This window comes from Coenobita brevimanus, chromosome 57 (genome assembly GCF_032717465.1).
Source record: "Coenobita brevimanus isolate Jiangsu-jjx chromosome 57, ASM3271746v2, whole genome shotgun sequence".
Taxonomy (NCBI): Eukaryota; Metazoa; Arthropoda; class Malacostraca; order Decapoda; family Coenobitidae; genus Coenobita; species Coenobita brevimanus.
Genome location: NC_137010.1, coordinates 54,945,790 through 54,967,310, shown reverse-complemented (window position 1 = coordinate 54,967,310; position 21,521 = coordinate 54,945,790). Strand labels below are relative to the sequence as shown.

Genomic DNA, 21,521 nt, shown 5'->3' with positions numbered 1-21,521 from the left:
CTGGTGGTGGTGGTCATACCCCTGCTGAGTGATGCCCAAGGACTCTGGTGGTGGTGGTCATACCCCTGCTGAGTGATGCCCAAGGACTCTGGTGGTGGTGGTCATACCCCCGCTGAGTGATGCCCAGGGACTCTGGTGGTGGTGGTCATACCCCTGCTGAGTGATGCCCAAGGACTCTGGTGGTGGTGGTCATACCCCTGCTGAGTGATGCCCAAGGACTCTGGTGGTGGTGGTCATACCCCTGCTGAGTGATGCCCAAGGACTCTGGTGGTGGTGGTCATGGCCCTGCTGAGTGATGCCCAAGGACTCTGGTGGTGGTGGTCATGGCCCTGCTGAGTGATGCCCAAGGACTCTGGTGGTGGTGGTCATGGCCCTGCTGAGTGATTCCCAAGGACTCTGGTAGTGGTGGTCATACCCCTGCTGAGTGATGCCCAAGGACTCTGGTGGTGGTGGTCATACCCCTGCTGAGTGATGCCCAAGGACTCTGGTGGTGGTGGTCATGGCCCTGCTGAGTGATGCCCAAGGACTCTGGTGGTGGTGGTCATACCCCTGCTGAGTGATGCCCAAGGACTCTGGTGGTGGTGGTCATACCCCTGCTGAGTGATGCCCAAGGACTCTGGTGGTGGTCAAGGCCCTGCTGAGTGATGCCCAAGGACTCTGGTGGTCGTGGTGGTGGTCATACCCCTACTGAGTGATGCCCAAGGAATCTGGTGGTGGTCATGGTCCTGCAAAGTGTCGCTGAAGGACTCGTGGTGGTCATGCCCCTGCTGAATAATCTCCAAGGACTCCTGCGGTCGTACACCTCCCAAGTGGTGTGGAGAACTGTTGGTCAGTACAGTATTCTTGCTCTTGAAGGTTTGTGTTTAATATTGATATACTTTAAGAGGTAATGTGGATTTAAACTAATGCTGAATGTTTCTGCTCCATAGGTGTTGTGTGGCTGATGCCGACTCTGCTCTCCTGGAAAACAACTCAGGCCTTTCTTCCTAAGGACTGCTGAGAATTCTGGATGTGCCCCCTGGTGAATGAACTGTGTCCCCTACCGAGTGATGGTGAACTGTGGCATTGGTCCCCTGCCAAGTGATGGCAAAGAACTGGCTGTGGTGCCTTGCTGAGCGATGAAGAACTCGGGCTGTGGTGCCCTGCTGAGTGATGACACACTGGCTGTGGTGCCCTGCTGAGTGATGAAGTATGTCCCCTGCAGAGTGATGAAGAATTGGCTGTGGTCCCCTGCAGTGAGGTTGAAGAACTGGCTGTGGTGCCCTGCTGAGTGATGAAGAACTTATCTGCTCACACCAAATGTATCTACTTTTGTTTTAATTTAGAATGTATTTCTTTAAATATGCAATATAAAATACAAATTTACTGTCTTGTTTTCTTACCTTTCATTTTTATTTAGTTTGTCAATTGAATTGTAGAAAAATAACTTGGAAATATACAAATCCTTTATTAACTGGAAAATTTAGCCAGAAACAGTTAAGAAAATAAATTTTTGATATAAAAATTAAAAAAATATATTAGATCTGCTCAATGAAAAAAATATAAAAAATAGCAAATACCCCCAAAACTAATGATATAAAAAAGTTTCAGCAAAAAATGGCCCCAGAACAGATTTTGGCGCCACTCCAAAATGTACCTAAGTCGATTGCGAAGATTAATGGAACCAGGTTTTGAGTCGAGCCTTTCATAAGCCAAAGAGTGTCCAGAGGCAACCTGAAACGAGAGAAAGGTGTTACAACAATAATAGGCAACCTCCAAAAATTCCCCACCCATTTCCCCTTCCTCCCTCACCACACCTACAAATAGCAGGGTGAGGGAGGAAGAGTAAAGGAGTGGGGGAGTTTTGGAGAGGACACACAGAGGAAAACGCGGCAAGTGGGAGTGTGTACAGTTGTGGTCATCCATACTGATCCACTTCATGGGCGATAATCAGCCAGAAAGAGAGCACTGCCTTCTGACACCCAGTGAGGCTATCTTAAGGCTTAACAAACCTTCCAGAATATTACATACGAGTTTCATAATTTATGGACTAAAACATGGAGCATTATTTTTGTCCACAACTGTACCAACCAGGCTCACAGCACCAACATACACCAACGGCCATCTTGGAATTGAAAGTTGCCAGCTAGTATTTTTAAGGGCAAATTTTTTCTATCTATTGCCAGACGCCATAATCCCGTAAGAGGTGGCCATTGACTTTGAGTTAGTCGTTTTACGGGGAGGGGCACTAACCCTCCACCAACCCACTTGTTGACACGTAGGGAGCATGTATGGTTTGGTTATATGGTTACCACCCAGCGTAGTAAATGGTTTCTTGGCTTACAGGAAACCATTTGGCTTGTCACTCAATGTAAAGCCACCTGTAAAGGAAAGAAAAGCAATAAGAAGTGACAGGAAAGATGGGAGAAATAGGAAGAGAGGAGGGCAGGCACAGAAAAAGAATGATAAAGGCTAAGGAAGAAGTAGGCAGCACTACATCAAGTGAGTGGATCACAAGTTTTTCTGTGAGCCCTCCCAGTACACAATGACTCACGGCCACATGGAACTGACTGCATACGAAAGATCTGGTGCCAGTACGAGACCTCTTAGCATATAAACTTCAGGAATATGATGGAGTGAATGAGCAAACACACTGAGGTGGTTTGGCCACGTGGAGAGGATGGAGAGTGAGAGACTGACGAGGAGAGTGTATGTAAGTGAGGTGGAGGGAGAGGCTAAGGATGAGATGGAGGGATGGAGTGGAGAGGTATATGAGAGAAGAGGGTGTGAACTGGGAGCAGGGCAGTGAAATGGCAGGAGACGGGGCGACGTGGAGGTGATTTGTGTGTGGCCACCCCGTATGGGATTAAAGCGTCTGGCAATAGATAGACAGATAGACAGAATGAGCAGAGCAAGCCAGCGAGAACACTATCAAACGTGTAGTTGGGTACTATCTGGGAAACTATAAAACTGTGAGTGTCTATCTATCTATCTATTGCCAGACGCCTTAATCCTGTAAGGGGTGGCCACAAACAAATTGCCTCCATGTCGCCCTGTCCCCTGCGATTTCACTGCCCTGCTCCCAATTCACCCCCCCCTCTCTCATATACCTCTCCACTCCGTCCCTCCATCTCATCCTTGGCCTCGCCCTCCCTCCACTTCACCTACATACATCCTCTTAGTCAGTCTTTCATTCTCCATTCTCTCCATATGTCCCAACCACCTCAGTGTATTTCTCCTTCTCAACCACATCCACATCCACCGCACAACATTCCTTCACTTCATTTGTCAACCTGTCCCTCCATGTCACTCCACGTGCTCCTCTCAAGAAACCAAACCACCAAAACCATGTCATCTCTGAAACTATTGCACTACAGTGGATATAAGTGCACTGCTGAAGGGCTTATGAAAATGTAATACGCGTTACAGTCGTGGCGGGTGGCTCTGAGGTTGTTGTTATTATTGTACCCTGGCAACTTACCATTCAAAATTGTGTCCGATTTCATGTATAATATGAGACATAAGTGATTCGTGTATAATATGTTCCTGTGTAATAATATTGGTGCATAATAATACGATTCGTGTATAACATGATACGAAATTGGACGCACTTTTGAACAGTAGGCTGCCAGGGTACGATAATGACAACCTCAGAGTCGTGCGCTGCAATTCTAGTAAACTCAACTTTCTCCATGTGCACCACAATACTGCTGTAACAATGCCAAAATGTACCAACCTGAGCACCAAATGAAGCTGTCTCGGATAAAATTAAGCTACTGCACATCCACACACAAACTGCCGGCATCGCTCAGTGGCTTTCTTCAAAATTTCAAAGTGAGCATTAACATCAGGTAAGTGAGATGGCAAAGACTTCAAAATATCAAAGTTGCATTAATAATACGCAAGGGAATGACAGATCGCGGTAGGTGAAATAATACGCAAGGGAATGACAGATCGCGGTAGGTGGTGGTGACCATCATCCACTCACTTGATGCAGTGCTGCCTGCTTCTTCCTTAGCCTTTATCATTCTTTTTCTGTGCCTGTCCTCCTCTCTTCCTATTTCTCCCATCTTTCCTGTCACTTCCTATTGCTTTTCTTTCCTTTACAGGTGGCTTTACATTGAGTGACAAGCCAAATGGTTTCCTGTAAGCCAAGAAACCATTTACAACGCTGGGTGGTAACCATATAACCAAACCATATGTGCTCCCTACGTGTCAACAAGTGGGTTGGTGGAGGGTTAGTGCCCCTCCCCATAAAACAACTAACTCAAAGTCAAATGGCCACCCCTTATCGATTATGGCGTCTGGCAATAGATAGATAGGTAGGAATGGCAGTTTGTTAAAAATTTCAAAGTTGCATTAATAATAGGCAAGTATGATGGTTTGGACATGTGGAGAGAATGGAGAATGAAAGACTGACTAAGAGGGTGTATGTAGATGAAGTGTAGGGAGGGAGAAGGAAGGGAAGACCGAGGATAAGGTGGAGGGATGGAGTGGAGAGGTATATGAGAGAAGGGGGAGTGAGTTGGGAGGAGGGCAGTCAAACAGTGGGTGACAGAACGACGTGGAGGCGTTTTGTCTGCGGCCACCCTTTGCGGGAGTAGAGCGTCGGGCTATAGATAGATCGACAGACAGATAGACAAATGGTGTTCTCCAAAATTTGAAAGTGTGCAAGAGGAGTGGCACAAATCTTGGAGAGGATGGGGGATGACAACTGGATGCGGAAAGTGAGAAGTGTTGAAGCTGGGGGTAGGGATGCAAGAGGCTGACTTTAAAAGACCAGGGATAAAGGACTGAAATGGGAAGCTGCCGGAGATTGAGTAGCATGGAGAGCCGCCATTAGGTCACCAAGGCCAACACATGGAAGCATCTTGGAGCCTTTAAAAACAATATGAAAATAACATTAGAAGGCTTACTCACTCGTACAAGTTCCACATCGTCAAGTATGAATGTGTATAGCTTGATTTTACACATTAACAACATATGGATGATAAACACATACGCCGTTTACTCCAAGCGGCCGCATAACACATACAAATATAAATAAGAAATGCAAAAACACATATAACAAACAGACACAGAAAATATACAACAATAAATTCTGTTTTAGGTGGTGGCGACCATCATCCACTCACTTGATGTAGTGCTGCCTACTTCTTCCCTAGCCTTTAACATTCTTTTTCTGTGCTTGTCCTCCTCTCTTCCTATTTCTCACCATCATCCACTCACTTGATGTAGTGCTGCCTACTTCTTCCCTAGCCTTTATCATTCTTTTTCTGTGCCTGTCCTCCTCTCTTCCTATTTCTCACCATCATCCACTCACCTGATGTAGTGCTGCCTACTTCTTCCTTAGCCTTTATCATTCTTTTTCTGTGCCTGTCCTCCTCTCTTCCTATTTCTCCCATCTTTCCTGTCACTTCTTATTGCTTTTCTTTCCTTTACAGGTGGCTTTACATTGAGTGACAAGCCAAATGGTTTCCTGTAAGCCAAGAAACCATTTACAACGCTGGGTGGTCGTACCCCTCCCTACGTGTTAGTGCCCCTCCCCGTAAAACAACTAACTCAAAGTCTAATGGCCACCCCTTATGGGATTATGGCATCTGGCAATAGATACAGAGATAGAATTCTGTTTTAACTCTAATAATCATAGTCAAATGAAATCTATCTAACTTTTCTATCTGAATTCTATCTGCAAATTCTGTCTAAAAATTCTAGTCCAATTAAATCTATATAACTTCTAAAATTCGGTCAAAGTTATTCATCATCATCATCATCCATACCTCCTTTCCCACCCTAGGGCAGGGTGAGGAGTAGCAATGTCCAGACAGCTCAAATTTGCTCACTCCAATGGGCCACACTTCCATTCACTCATCATTCAAGCCCCCAGAATCCTGGCTCTTTCGGATATGCCAAAAACATTCACCACGTTCTGCAGCTTCACATAAACGTATCCCAATCATGTTTACGGCTGCTCCGCTCTCTCTATTTCCCATTCATCAGGCTTTCAAAATATTCTTTCCATCTGGTCCTTACTTCATCCCCATGGGTTAATAATCTAACACCTACGTCCTTCGCACCATCACATTTCTTTCTGCATTCACTTCTACATTTCTGCACCCCTTTCCAAAATAACTTCCTATTTTCAGAGCAGTTCGCATTCATTTTTCTTCCTAGATCATGATTTACCTCCTCTTCACCAGTCTCTTTAAGTGCTTCTTGCTCTCAATATATTCAGTTCTTATTTCAAGTGAACCCCTGTCCTGTAACCACTGTAGCCACTTCTTCCTCTTTTCCTCCACCGCTCTCTTAACCTCATCATCCCACCATGCCGTACCTTTCTTCTTTGTTGTTACTCTTGCCACACCACGCACCGCTTTAGCATTCCTAACTAAGCAGTCCCTGTATGCATTCCACAGGCTGTCCAGATTCATTTCATTCCTGTTCACTGATTCTAACTTCTCCTCTACTTTGGTCCTGTAATCACCTGCCATTTCTTTGATCCTCAGCTTCTCAACTTTCAGTCTTCTCTCTGACTGCTCCTCTCTCTCCTGATTCACCTCACTCCTCTCAGCTTGATCTTGCATACCACAATCATACGATCTGACAGACCTCCACATCGTCCTCTTACGGCCCTCGTATCAGCAACCATTCCCATCGTCGATCTCTCTTCGAGCACGTAATCAATCAGGCTTCTTTCAACACGATCCCTGTTTCCTCTATACCATGTACATTTATGTGCATCTTTGTGTTTGAAATACAAGTTACAAATGCACAACCTCCTCTCCTGACACATATCCTTTAGTCGTTTCCCATTATCATTTTCTCCTGGTACTCCATAGCAACCCATTATGTCATCCTCAGGACCAGTGCTTACTCTTCCCTTCATATCCCCCATTACGATCACTTTACAGCTCCTGGGCATTTCTCCCACTACTTCACCCAGCTCACCCCAAAACCTGCCATTCTCTCACTCCTGTCCTCACATGGTGCATATGCTACAATTATTGCCACTTTCACCTTCTCAAACTTGAACTTGACATACAGACACCTCAAGCTGACACATTTGTAGTCTCTCATTCCACTCTGCCACACCTCATTCAACAAAGTAACTCCTTCCTTGCATCTTCCTCTCCCATTCATTCCCGATCTTACACATTTCACACTCTCCCACTCCTCCCCTTCGCACCCTTTCATCTTCGTTTCACACAGTGCCATCACGGCATATCTCGCACTCTTGACCACATTCATCACTTCCACCCTCTTGCTGTCCTCATTCACACCTCTCACATTCCACATGGCCATGTGAATCTGCCCATTTGGTTGGGGCCCTGGGCAGGTATTGGGCCCTCCGAGGCTCTCTGAAACAACTGCCATGATTTTGGATAGGGGAATCTGGGGGAAACTTAACCCTGTCAGAAACCCCAGTTATATGGTTACCACCCAGCATAGTAAATGGTTTTCTGGGTACAGGAAACCATTTGGCTTGTCACTCAGTGTAGAGATCATATGGCATCTCTACACTGAGTGAGTGGATGATGGGTGTCCCCATCCACCCCAAATTGTATTACATTTCTCAAATTTGTTTTTTCCCCAACAGCTTCCAGCAATAGTTGTGAGGTAATCAGCTGGTTTTGACTCTTGATTTGACTTCCAGTACACTGAGAATATCACCTGTACCATGGCCTACCCCAATACAGGAAGTCTTCAGGTAGAAACATGAAGTCATTATTAAATCAATTAAATTACACCTCAATATCCTCTTTTAGGCAATGAAAATACCAGGTGGTTCCCCTGCCTAGTTAAGCAAACATTCCTCAATTTCCTCCATGTCCCCAAAAGGAAGATGGTAGACTGCAGAGGAAGGGTTTATATTAAAATGAGCCTGGGGTTGCAAATACTACTATCTATCTATCTATAGCCTGATGCCCTAATCCTGCAAAGAGTGGCCGCAGACAAAACGCCTCCAAGTCACTCTGTTACCCACCATTTGACTGCCCTCCCCCCAACTCACTCCCACCTCCCTCATATACCTCTCAACTCATCCTCAGTCTTTCTCTCCCTCCACTTCACCTACATACACCCTCTTAGTCTTTCATTCTCCATTCTCTCCACATGTCCAAACCACCTAAGTGTATATCTCCTAATTTTCTCAACCACATCCACTACCACTACTATGTTAATTAATGTTACTGATGTCAAGGGCTTGAACTGTGAGTGAGGCCCATTCAACTGGACAGACTTAGTTATTTTCTCCATTTTATTTTCTTGACTCTCTATGCCCTACCTCACCCCCCATCCAAAGGTAGGAAAAGAGGTATGGATGGTAATGATGATGCAGACAATGCTGATACAGTATTAAAACGGTATAAACAGCATACATGAAAAACGTTATCGTGTAGTGTGCAAACAGTAAATCACCAAATTAGAGATGTTACAAAAACTCCTATGCTGCCAAGAAAAGTGACCTTAATTCAAACACACACACAAACACTAGACATGCAGGATCATACGAGCCTTTGCTAAACTAGTGAGGACCCTATCTATCTATTGCCAGATGCCTAAATCCCGTAAGAAGTGGCCACAAACAAATCGCCTCCATGTTGCTCTGTCCCCTGCCATTTCACTGCCCTGCTCCCAGCTCACACACCCCTCTCTCATATAGGCTACCTCTCCACTCCATCCCTCCATCTCAGCCTTGGCCTACCCCTCCCTCCACCTCACTCACGTACACTCTCCTCGTCAGTCTCTCACTCTCCACCCTCTCCACGTGGCCTAACCACCTCAGTGTGTTTCTCCTAATGCTTCCTATCACATCCACATTCACAACACAACATTCCTCATTTGTCAGCCTATCTCTCCATGTGAAGAACCTCATGCCTGAGGATTCTGAGGGTGCTAAACTGTCATACCATATGGGCCCTTGATATAGTTTTGCTGATGTCTGTGAGTGCCGTGTCTTGAGAGTAAATGTAGAAAAGAGTAAAGTGATGGTTACTGAGAGAGAAGGTGACTTCCAGTATGATGTAACGGTGAGTGGAAAGAGACTGGAATTGGTGAAAGAGTTCAAATACCTGGGTACAGTGATAGAAATGAGAGGAAACTGTGCAAAAGAGAAGTTGAAAGTACAGTGACACAAGGAAGAAAAGTAGCTGGTGCAATGAAGGCCTTGAAAGAAAAAGAGGCTTCAGTGTTGCAGCTGCACGAGGCTTGCATATAAAAATTCTTGGGGCGTGGCTGACTGACCAGGCCTGCATCTACACAGCGCATGAAAAACAAATCTGGTTTACCTTTAACACCACAACGAGATGAATGGGTGCAGATGGTTGTAGTGCTGATAGATTTCTTGCCATTCCATGTCATTAGCAGGTCAAGTTAGTCCACAGCTGAATAAAGGTTTCTCCTATCTTCTTCCACTCTGATGTACTGCCTGTCAGCGTGTTCCATCAAATCCCAGTGAATCTTGATGTCAGAATAAGACGGCAAGATGACATCTGCGATCCACTCCGCCATCTGCCGACAAAAATCATTATCAGTAACATCATCTTCAATTCTATTCTCACTATTATACATGGAATAGTTCTGTCTATCTATTGCTAGATGCCTTAATCCAGTAAGGGGTGGCCACAAACAAATCGCCTCCATGTCGCCCTGTCCCCTGCCATTTCACTGCCCTGTTCCCAGTTCATCCCCCCACCCCCTCTCTCAAATACCTCTCCACTCCAGTCCTCCATCTCATCCTTGGCCTCCCCCTCCCTCTCCCCCCCTCCACCTCACTCACATACACACTCCTCGTCAGTCTCTCACTTTCCACGTGGCCAAACCACCTCAGTGTGTTTCTCCTAATGCTTCCTATCACATCCACATCCACACCACAACATTCCTTCACTTACTCATTTGTCAGCCTATCTCTCCATGTGAAGAACCTTATGCCTGAGAATTCTGAGGGTGCTAAACTGACGTACCATATGGGCTCTAGCTTGACTTTTGCTGATGTCTGTGAGCGTCGTGCCTTGAGAGTAAATGTAGAAAAGAGTAAAGTGATGGTTATTGAGAGAGAAGGTGACTCCCAGTATGATGTAACGGTGAATGGAATGAGACTGGAATTAGTGAAAGAGTTCAAATACCTGGGTACAGTGATAGAAAAGGGAGGGAAATGTGCAAAAGAAGAGGAAAGTAGAGTGACACAAGGAAGAAAAGTAGCTGGTGCAATGAAGGCCTTGATAAGAAAAAGAGGCTTGAGTGTTGCAGCTGCACAAGGCTTGCATATAAAAATTCTTGGGGCGTGGCTGACTGACCAGGGCTGCATCTAGACAGCATATGAAAAAAGAAATCTGGTTTACCTTTAACACCACAGCGAGATGAATGGATGCACATGGTTGTAGTGCCGATGGATTTCTTGCCATTCCATCCATCACCATCATCATCAGCAGTTCAAGTTAGTCCACAGCAGAATAAAAGTCTCTCTCCTATCTTCTTCCACTCCGATGTACTGCCTGTCAGTGTCTTCCATCAAATCCCAGCAAATCTTGATAGCAGAAGAAGAAGGCAACATGACATTTACGATCCACTCCTCCACCTGCCGATAAAAATCATTATTAGTATCATCATCATCTTCAATTCTAGTCTCATTATTATACATGGAGTAGTTCTACCTGTCTATCTATTGCCAGACGCCTTAATCCAGTAAGGGCAGGCCACAAACAAATCACCACCATGTTGCCCTGTCTCCTGCCATTTCACTGCCCTGCTCCCAGCTCACACCCCCCTCTCTCATATGCCTCTCCACTCCATCCCTTCATCTCATCCTTGGCCTCCCTCTCCTTTTCCCCACCTCCACCTAACTCACACTCTCCTCATCAGTCTCTCGCTCTTCAAAGTTGTGATTTAGAAAGTGGAAAATACAGGAGTCATTATTATCAATATTTTCATTCATCAAGTCTTGTAACTCCCACTCACTCACTCCCTCAGGCCAATGCTGTCTATCTATCTATTGCCAGATGCCTTAATCCCATACAGGGTGGCCACAAACCAATCGCCTCCACGTTGCCCTGTCCCCCGCCATTTCACTGCCCTGCTCCCAGCTCACACCCCCCTCTCATATACCTCTCCACTCCATCCCTCCATCTCATCCTTGACCTCCCTCCCCCTCTTCCCCTCACACTCTCCTCATCAGTCTCTCGCTCTTCAAAGTTGTGATCTAGAAAGTGGAAAATACAGGAGTCATTATTATCAATATTTTCATTCATCAAGTCTTGTAACTCCCACTCACTCACTCCCTCAGGCCAATGCTGTCTATCTATCTATTGCCAGATGCCTTAATCCCATACAGGGTGGCCACAAACCAATCGCCTCCACGTTGCCCTGTCCCCCGCCATTTCACTGCCCTGCTCCCAGCTCACACCCCCCTCTCATATACCTCTCCACTCCATCCCTCCATCTCATCCTTGACCTCCCTCCCCCTCTTCCCCCCTCCACCTCACTCACATACACTCTCCTCATTAGTCTCTCACTCTCCATCCTCTCCACATGGCCAAACCACCTCAATGATGTGTGTGTAAACTTCACTCACTTTCTCACTCCATCCACTAAGGTTCCCTCATGCAAGCATCAAGGCAACAACTCTTCCCCCATTCAGTATATCCCTACAAAAATGACTGATGTATTTCGGCCAATATTTGCAGCCTTCTTGGTGCCATCCTTCCTGTGTTGATACTGTACTTTCGGATATCAGCCTGAGGAGAGCATCAATCTAAGGAAAATGTGCTATGTGTCCATATACCTACAGTTCTATCTATCTATCTATTGCCAGATGCCTTAATCCTGTAAGGGGTGGCCACAAACAAATCGCCTCCATGTCGCCCTGTCCCCCGCCATTTCCTCCACCTTCCTCACATTCACTCTCTTCATCAGTTTCTCGCTCTCCATCCTCTCTACATGGCCAAACCTAAAGTTACTGTTTACATATTATGCAAGTCTATCTATCTATATACCTAGGCTGGTTCCCCCAAGGAAAGGGAGGTAGCCGAGACAGGACGACACACTCCCCATTTACTCATCCATTCAAACACATTCATTCGCATCTTAGCCCCAAAGGGTAGAAGGGACAGATCCTCACCGCACCACACCGCACGAGGGTCAACTGCGCAGAGCAATCAGTGACATCCGCAGCAGGGCCCGACAGCAGAGCTGGTTTATCCCTGCCACATCATAATAGACCCATCCCCTTACCCGCACCTGACCTGACTAGCTGATCAGACCAAATGCGAGAGAATATCCCCTCAGGGCTGCGTCATCACTTATTCATTCACAATTTCTCTCCATTTATTTCTGTCACGCATAGCCACTCTTCCTTGATCAACAGACATCCCTCTCGCATCCAGCGCTCTCTTCACACTGTCCATCCATTCTATTCGTGGTCTTCCTCTCAGCCTTACACCTCTCACATCAGATCTAGTTATCTTTTTCACCAATTGCTCATTATCCATTCTCTCCATATGCCCAAACCATCGCAACACCCTCTGCTCAACTCAACCAGCCATCTCCCGAACAACTCCAGTTCTCTTTCGCACTTCATCATTCCGCACTCGATCCATACGCGTCACTCCACACATACTCCTCAGACACCTCATCTCCATTACATTCAATCTTTTCCTCTCTGCTACACCCATATTCCATGTTTCAGCCCCATATAACACAGTCGGTACCACAACACCCTCATACAGCCTTCTCTTTACATCCATTCTAAGTGAACGACATCTAAACACTTTTTTCATTCCTCCCAGCACCTTTCCTACTTCATTTATTCTAAACTTCACTTCTGCATCTATTCTTCCATCCACAGCAACATGTGACCCTAGATATTTAAAACACTCTACCTCCTCTAGCAACTCACCATTCAAAACTATATTCATCCTCCTACCATCTATCAACCTCGTACACTTCATCACTTTACTCTTATTCTCATTTACTTTCAATTTCCTCCTTTCACACACCCTTCCAAACTCCTCTACCAACTGTCTCAATCTCTCTCTGAATCAGCCACCAGTGCAGTATCATCTGCAAACAGCAGCTGCTTCAGATTCCACTCTCCACCATCAACATTCACCAGACTCAGACCTCCACCTAAAACTCTTGCATTCACCTCCCTTACAACACCATCCATGTAAATATTAAACAACCAAAGCGACATCACACATCCCTGTCGCAGCCCCACTCTCACGGGAAACCAATCACTCACAGCATTTCCCACTCTTACACACGCTCTACTATTTACATAAAAACTTTTCACCCCTTTTAGTAACCTACCATCAAGTCCATACAATCTTAAAACAGTCCACAAAGCTTCCTTATCAGTTCTATCATAAGCTTTCTCTAAATCCATAAATGCCCAAAACACATCCTTGCCTTTCGCTAAATACTTTTCACACACTTGTCTCACAGCAAACACCTGATCAACGCATCCCCTCCCTCTCCTAAAGCCACACTGCTCATCACCAATTACTCCCTCTGTACCCTCTCTAACTCTCATAATTAACACTCTACCATACACCTTACCTACAACACTCAACAGACTTATACCCCTAAAGCTAGTACATTCATACTTATCACCCTTGCCTTTATACAACGGGACCACACAAGCACTTGCCCAGTCAATTGGCACCATACCTTTCTCAAAGCACACATTCAACAATCTTACTAACCAGTCAACAATGGTCACTCCACCACCCTTCAGGCATTCCACAGCACACCCATCCATACCTGCAGCTTTCCCTGTTTTCATCTCCTTTACTGCCTTCTCCACTTCCTCCTTCGTGATCAAAGAATCATTTAACTCTCCCAACACATTTATTCCTTGCACCCTTCCATCCGCCACAATCTCAGCCACCCTTTCCTCCTCTACATTTAACAATCTTTCAAAATACTCTGCCCATCTCTTCCTTACTGCATCCATCTCAAGTACAAAAAAATAAATAAATAAATAAAAAATAGTGTAAAACTTTAACATTATGGTACTATTTACTGGGAGAGATTTGGTTGAATGGTGAACTCTCCTTTTTTTTTCTTTTCTTTTTTTTGATAATGAATGAAGAGGAAACAAAGGGAAAAAAAAAAAAAAAAGTTTGACAGTAAGACTATGATTATTCACTCAGCACACATTGTGGTGCACACTGCCTCTTCACTTTAATGAAATAAAATCAATATACACCTTCTCCTGAAACTAATTTGGGTCTACTACTTTCATTGCTGGATATTCACCTGCTTTCCTACTTTTTTTTTTTTTTTTAATGCAAGAAAGAAGGAACCAAAGGCAAGGAGCCCACAATGCCGTTCCCTCCAAGAAAAAACAAAAAACAAAAACAAAAATAATCCTGCGATGCTTTGTTGGGTACAGCACACCCTCATTTTACAACTGCCATGCATTTTTGGAAACCCATCGTATAATGAATTTTGTGTTGTAATCTCTTCCTATTTCTCCCATCTTTCCTGTCACTTCTTATTGCTTTTCTTTCCTTTACAGGTGGCTTTACACTGAGTGACAAGCCAAATGGTTCCCTGTAAGCCAAGAAACCATTTACAACGCTGGGTGGTAACCATATAACCAAACCATACGTGCTTCCTACGTGTCAACAAGTGGGCTGGTGGAGGGTTAGTGCCCCTCCCTGTAAAACAAATAACTCAAAGTCAAATGGCCACCCCTTACGGGATTATGGCGTCTGGCAATAGATAGATAGATAGAATCATGTAAGAAAGAAAGTGATCGCATACCAGCAATGAGAAATCAGGCATCACAGTGACTCTATAAGTAAAAAAAGCTAAATTCTTATTGAACTCAAAAGCAAATGACTACACTATAGCGACTGTATAATGAGGGTGTGCTGTATTACTGAGGGTGTATGTAGGTGAAGCGGAGGGAGGGAGAGGGAAGGGAAGACTGAGGATGAGGTGGAGGGATGGAGTTGAGAGGCATACAAGGGAAAGGGGAGTGAGTTGGGGGGAGGACAGTCAATTGGTGGGTGAAAGAGCGACTTGGAGGCGTTTTGTCTGTGGCCACCCTTTGCGGGATTAGGGTGTCGGGCTATAGATAGACAGATAGAAACACAGGGTAGTCAGTTTAATATTTTCTATGGGTTCCTCTCATCAATAACAACATCCTTTTCCTGTACCATTTCCTTAGTTTGATGAAGCTAGACTGATGCTTAAAATTGCCAACTTCACTCTCTCATTGTTCTTCCCTGCGGTGTGATTGGGTTGGATGAGGTGAAATTAATGCTTTGGGGGGGGTCTGAGGAGCAAACACATCCAGTTAGGCTAAGTTAGATGTGGTTAGGTTTGGATATAACACAGGTTTTCTGATTTGTTATGCAATTCATTTGACACGATATTAACCACCATTTTGTTTTTCTCTTGGAAGAAACGGTTATTGTGGGCTCGTAGCCTTTGGTTCCTTCTTCCTAGCATTTAAAAAAAAAAAAAAAAAAAAAAAAAAAAAAAAAAAAAAAAAAATCTTCTCTCTGCATGGGTTCCCACATTCAACAGAAGGATGGAGGAGGCAGGAACAACATTGAAAAAAGGTAATTCCAAAAGAAACGAGTCAAAATCACATGAACCACAAAAAATAATCAGAAAACCCTTCTATTATCCACAAAATTGTGCCTGTCTGAAGGTAAAAATGTACTCTTTGGGGAATTAAACGGTATTGTCACTTATTACAGTCAAGCCCATCGAGTTTTCCAGCCTTTTTCTATGACAAACACTCCTCAAAATAGGGGGGTCTTCTCTATGGCATTTCCTTCACAAATATGTCTTTAAAGTGTTTTGAATTTCATGGGGTTAATAATTCCCCACAACCTTATCCCTGTGATGGACAAAAAATTATGAGCTTCGATGGTGCTGCCACCTGACTGTCATCTTGGAACTACTCTAGCCAAGATGACCGGGATTGACTCTCAAGAGACTGGCATTTTAAAAAGAACAAGTGAGGGCTCAGTATATTACTTGACCCAAAACAACATCGTCCGTGTGACCAGGGATTGGCCATCAAGTGGTAGGTATATTAAAATAACCAGGGAGGGCTCAGTATTTTATTCAGTCTGACACTACATTGTCTGTTGACCATGTAGAAGAGAGGTGTTCAATTTAAAGATGACCTCATGTCAAGACTGTTCGCCCAATTTTTACAGTTATTCAGCTGGTTTATCAGAACAACGAAGCAACCCTTGGACTGTTCTGCCGGCACAGGGTTTTGCCCACAGAAGTGAAGTACAAAAATTGCAGCAAACTGTGCTGGTATAGGGAGGAAACACACGTGGCAGTGTAATCACACTTACCCTGTACCAAACACAAAAAAGGAAGAAAGTGCAGCTTCTATACAAGTGGCTTCAAGGGTACTTTTCTGCAGCCCTGGCAGGTTCTGTTATTCATCAATCAATGGTTAGGTAAGTCCTGGAGGCATTCTTCAATTAAAAAAAAAAAAAAAAAACTTGGAGACTGGATCACATGCGAGTGTGGACTACAGCAGTTTCTGCAGTGAGGTTTGTGAAGACTGATTCCACTACCAGCAGCCAATAGGTGGACCGGGAGATGAGGTCGAAATTGACAAGACTTTTATACTGTAGTGAAAAAAAAATACAATCGAGGCCGAGACGTGACTCGGATTTGGTTGTCTGGGGGAAAAGAGCATGTGTCAGGCGGCCATTTTGTGGTGCTGTTGTTTGGACCAGACAGACAGCTGCAGAACCATGAGACACTAATCATCATCATCATCCAGACCTCCTTTCCCACCCTAGGGCAGGGTGAGGAGTAGCAAAGTCCAGACAGCCCAAATTTGCCCAGTCCAATAAGCCATGCTTCCATTCAATCATCACGCAAGCCTCCGGAATCCTGGCTCTATCGGATACGCCAAAAACATTCACCACGTTCTGTAGCTTCACATAAACGTATCCGACTGAGTCGATCCGGACGCTGCCACGTTAAAAAGGGGTGCCAAATCCCTGATCACGCACTTCTCACAACATTCATCCAGCCAGCTCGATCTCTTGTCAGTTCCCTAGCCTCACTGACTTCTAAACCTCTCTTCCTCACACACTCATCCACCATATCTCTCCACCTTCTCCTTGGCCTACCTCGCCTCCTCCCTCCTTCAAATTCGCTCAGATATACCTTTTTCACCATTCCATTGTTATCCATTCTCTCCACATGACCATACCATCTCAGTACACTCTCTTCGATTCTGGTGTCCACCGACTTCCTCACTCCACACCTTTCACAAAGCACATTATTTCGTATCCTATCCACCCTCTGAATTCCACATACATTCCTCAGCAGTCCCATCTCCACTGCTCTCACTTTTGACTTTTCATTTTCATGCCACACCATAGTCTCACATCCATATGTTAAAGTTGGCACTAACACTCCTTCATTCCCCTTATAAAGAAATATACAGTATTCAGCCAGGAAGTATTCAACCCCCTACAGGGGTCAGGTTGGGTTAGGAATAATTTGCGGTGGAAATCAGTCTCAAAATCATTCCTCATATGGGTAAATGCTTCCCCTAGTGAAAAAAAAAAAAAAAAAAAAAAAAAAAAAAAAAAAAATAGGATTTTGTTTGATCTTAAGGATTTCATTTCGTAGTTGACTTCCACCCCATACAGAGGTTAGGGATCATTTGCAGTGGAAATTAATCTCTAAATAATTCAAAATAGGGGTAAATCCAACCCCCAGTGAAAAAAAAATAACAATACCACAACTGTATTAAGAGACAAAAATTCCAATTAAAATTCTACAATACAGTAATGGGGTCACAAACTTAAGGAGAATGATAGCAATACAGTGTAGTACATAAAAGAAAAATAACAAAAACACAGCTGAAAAAAAAAAATCCTTACCCATCTCAACAAGCAGAAATGCACGGGCACCGCCATGCCTTAATGCAGTGGTGATAAAATCCTTCACTACACCACACAGCCCATCTTGGTGAAAGGTTTTGAGTATTGACCAGAGGTCTTCGTCCGAGGGTCATCACTGGCTCACTGAGGTATGGCTTTTGAATCAGCACTTACTCAGAACATCCTGCCTAAAAGGAAAAACAGAATTAGGTCTTTGAGAATGGCTAAGAGAATATGAGTATTGTATAGCCTAGTATTCCTAGTTCCCACCAGCTTTTGGCCCTCAACGGCTACCTTCACTTCTTACACCACGTTTATCTGATGCCTAATTTTACTTATCTTACCACAGCACGATTTCTCTGATGCAGCGCACCCAAATACGCGTTCATCTCGTACAACCAATATTAAATACTGTATACTGATGCAGGCGTAAGGGGCCCCCGGCAGACTCACCTGGTTGGCTACCCTACTACAAGTAACAGTATGGCTTTTCAAGAAGTAGGGCAGTCCATACCTGCTGGCACGCCAGCCTCGTTTCCTATATACATCATCATCAGAATAGACTATTGATTAGAGGCTGAGTTTTGTGCCATATGCATGGTAGTTGCACTACTTGAAGGACTTCGAATTAAGAGTCGTAGTTATTCAATATAGTCGAACAGGATGTGGCCTAGTTGTGAGTGGAGGGACTTTTTAAATGATGCAACTGAGTCAGTGCTAACAGCATCATCTGAAAGAGAGTTCCAGAGGTCTATACATCTGATGCTGAAAAACCTGCGTCTACACTTGGCTGAAGTGCAGGGCTTGGCCACCTTGAATCTATGGCCCTTGGCGTGAGTTAACGAAGGAAGAGAAAAAAGCTCAGGCGGTGCAATTGGGGACTGGCGATGGAAGATTTTCCAGCATTTAATGAGGTCAGCTCTGATCAGTCTCCCTTTTACAGAATACAGGCCCAGGTTTTTCAGACGGTCAGCATAACTGAGTTCGGACAGGCCATTGATTTGCTTAGTCCATCTGCGCTGTACAGACTCCAGAAGCCTCTGATCTCCGTGGTAGCCTGTGTTCCATACAGTGGAGCCAAACTCCATGATGGGTCTGATGTGGGATTTGAATAAAGTCAACATAAAATCTCGGTCTCGACAGACGGTGGACTTAAGTAAATTATTTGACAGGCCTGCTGCCTTTTTTACAGTATTTCTTATATGCGAATGAAATTTCAGTGAACTGTCAACCAAGATACCCAAGTCTTTGTGTGTAGTTTCTACGGAGAGGCGGGTGTTGTTCATGTGATAGTACTGAAGTGCGCCAATAGAATTCCAGTCTACTGGGCCTCTCTGACATCGCAGAACAGTACACTTGGCAAGATTGAAACATAAACCCCAGGACTCAGCGACATTGTAGACCATATCAATGTCCTTCTGGCATGTACTTATATCTGCAGCTAATGTGGAACAAGTGTTTTGGCGCAACTTGAGGTAAATCTTCATGTCGTCAGCAAAGAATTTACATTTGGAGCGTATGTATGAGGGTAGAAAGTTTATATATACCAGAAAGAGCAAGGGGCCTAGAACAGATCCCTCGGGAACACCACTGAGAACATTCCTTGAGGAACTGGCGCACCCGGACACAGACACTTGCATGGTGCGGCCGGACAGGAAGTCAGAGATCCAAGTTAGCAAGGAACCACTGACCCCAAGTAGCCTCAGCTTGTCGGTGAGTATCGAATGGTTGACGATGTCAAAGGCTTTGCTAAAGTCATACAAGACAACATTCACAACATACCCAGCATCCATCCACGACGTAGCATCATTATACACGAATAACAGTTGGTCATCTACAGTTCTACCCTGTCTGAATCCATACTGCTCATTTGACAGCACTCCATTAGTGTCAAGGTAGTTGTATAATGCCTCTGTAATAAATCTTTCCAGGGTTTTGCAGCAGACAGAGGTTAGGCTAATAGGCCTATAGGTATAACTTTAGAAGTAACCAACGTTACCAAATTTCATTATATTACGTCCCTGAACTATTCTAACTAAGACTTACCCTTTAAGCCTAGTTTGAGTTGGGGGAGCAAATTTTGTAGGGGTAGTCATATAGTGGCTTAGGTTAGGCTGTCGCTCAGTAGCGGATGAATGTCGCACCATATTGGCTGGTGCAGGCGTGTGCACTCAGTCTATGTCAGGCCCTAGGTTAGGTTAGGTTAGTTAGGTTAGGGTAGGTTAGGTTAGGTTGTTAGTTTGGGCTAGTTTAATGCAAAATTGTGTTTTTAATTATTTTGATCTTGATTTTGGGGGATAAACCCTCTTTTGGAATTCATACTCAAAATTCCAAAAGGGGGAATTTCCCCCCAAAATAAAGGTCAAAACTATTTAAAACACAGTATTTTGCACTGAAAAACATAAAAATTATAATAAAAGAAAACGTTGGTTACTTCTAAAAATTTACCGGCCTATAGTTAAGAGGTTTGTGTCGAGAGCCTTTCTTGAATATAGGAATGATAATGGATTTTTTCCAATCATGTGGCAATTTACCAATGGTGACAGACTTTTGAAATATGAAAAACAAGGATAATGCTAAGGCTGGGCAAATATTTCAGAAGACTGGGGTGGAGGCCATCAGGTCCCATACTGGTGTTCGGGTCCAGTGCTACGAGCCTATTTCTCACTTCTTGCAAGGATAGGGTCACTGTGTCGAGGATACCCTCAAAAGTTTGGTGAGAGAAGGGAGCGTGAGGAGCATGAGTTAAGTAAACCGTACAAAAATGTGTAGCAAAAGTTTCTGCCATCTGAGCACAGTCTGATGTTAACACTCCATTGTCCAATGCTATGGGGACTACTGAGGGTGCACCTACTTTCTTATTTCCAGCCATTCTCCGAGTCACATATTCACATGACATACATTAATGTAATGGTGTCTGCGTCTCCTACAATATACAAAAGCAACCATCCACACGTGAAATTCACCAGCATCGTAGATCAGATGATTCAGATCAGACAATATTAGCCCACTAACACTACCGCTTTTGAATCACTGCTCACCTGCACATGCCGTCGCCATAACCTTATTGTTTATTTCACGTATCTATACTTTCACTGAAAAGACGATCACATTTGAGTCTAAGAAAGAATCGGAATCTCTTTACTCATCTCTTCGTTTTTAGTTACTCCTTTATTCCTTCTTGACTGACTGATTTGAATTGATAATATTTGTTGTAAAATGCACAGGGTACCTATACAAAACTTTCAGAACCAATGTTGGAGTTTGTTTTACAGTACAGGGCTAAGACGATTAGGAAATGTTTCTGTTTTATCTCTGCGGAGTTGGACCCTTGTTTATCGGCTTCGATCCTCCCCCCCCCAAAAAAAAAAGTAAATATTTCACGTGACGTCCTCGAACTTAAATATTTTCCTTGGTTTAATGTTACAGTGGTGAAATAGAGAAATAATTACATCAGTTCATACTAGCTACAAGTGAAAGTGTAATTCCAATAAAAATGTCAAAATTCCGCCTTTAGAAGTACAAGGGCTATCGACTCGAGCAATGGTCTTGAATTACGGGAACCGCGCCACCTTTGAATCTGTGAAAGCTTTGAATGTTTGAATCTACTCTATTTTTAGCCTAAATATCACTCCTAAGCTCCCTGTTTGCAGGGAT

At 44.2% G+C, this 21,521-nt stretch overlaps 1 protein-coding gene and 1 long non-coding RNA gene across 2 annotated transcripts; both read right to left on the bottom strand.

Moving 5' to 3' along the window:
• Positions 1 to 1,529: 1,529 nt before the first annotated feature.
• Positions 1,530 to 17,982, bottom strand: LOC145402155 (uncharacterized). Its single transcript, XR_013897712.1, has 4 exons — positions 17,865 to 17,982; positions 10,320 to 10,555; positions 9,267 to 9,489; positions 1,530 to 1,713 (listed from the first exon to the last, which is right to left on the bottom strand). It is a non-coding gene; the product is annotated as an uncharacterized LOC145402155 (long non-coding RNA).
• A 52-nt stretch (positions 17,983 to 18,034) lies between these two features.
• On the bottom strand, positions 18,035 to 19,351 carry LOC145402017 (uncharacterized). The gene is made up of 2 exons (XM_080274116.1): positions 18,806 to 19,351; positions 18,035 to 18,052 (listed from the first exon to the last, which is right to left on the bottom strand). The coding sequence occupies exons 1-2, from the start codon at positions 19,349 to 19,351 to the stop codon at positions 18,035 to 18,037; spliced, it is 564 nt and encodes a 187-aa protein (XP_080130242.1).
• Between the last annotated feature and the right edge of the window lie 2,170 nt (positions 19,352 to 21,521).

Coding starts and splice junctions, on each gene's coding strand:
- LOC145402017 (XM_080274116.1), bottom strand. CDS start 19,351: ATGAAGATTTACCTCAAGTTGCGCCAAAACACTTGTTCCACATTAGCT.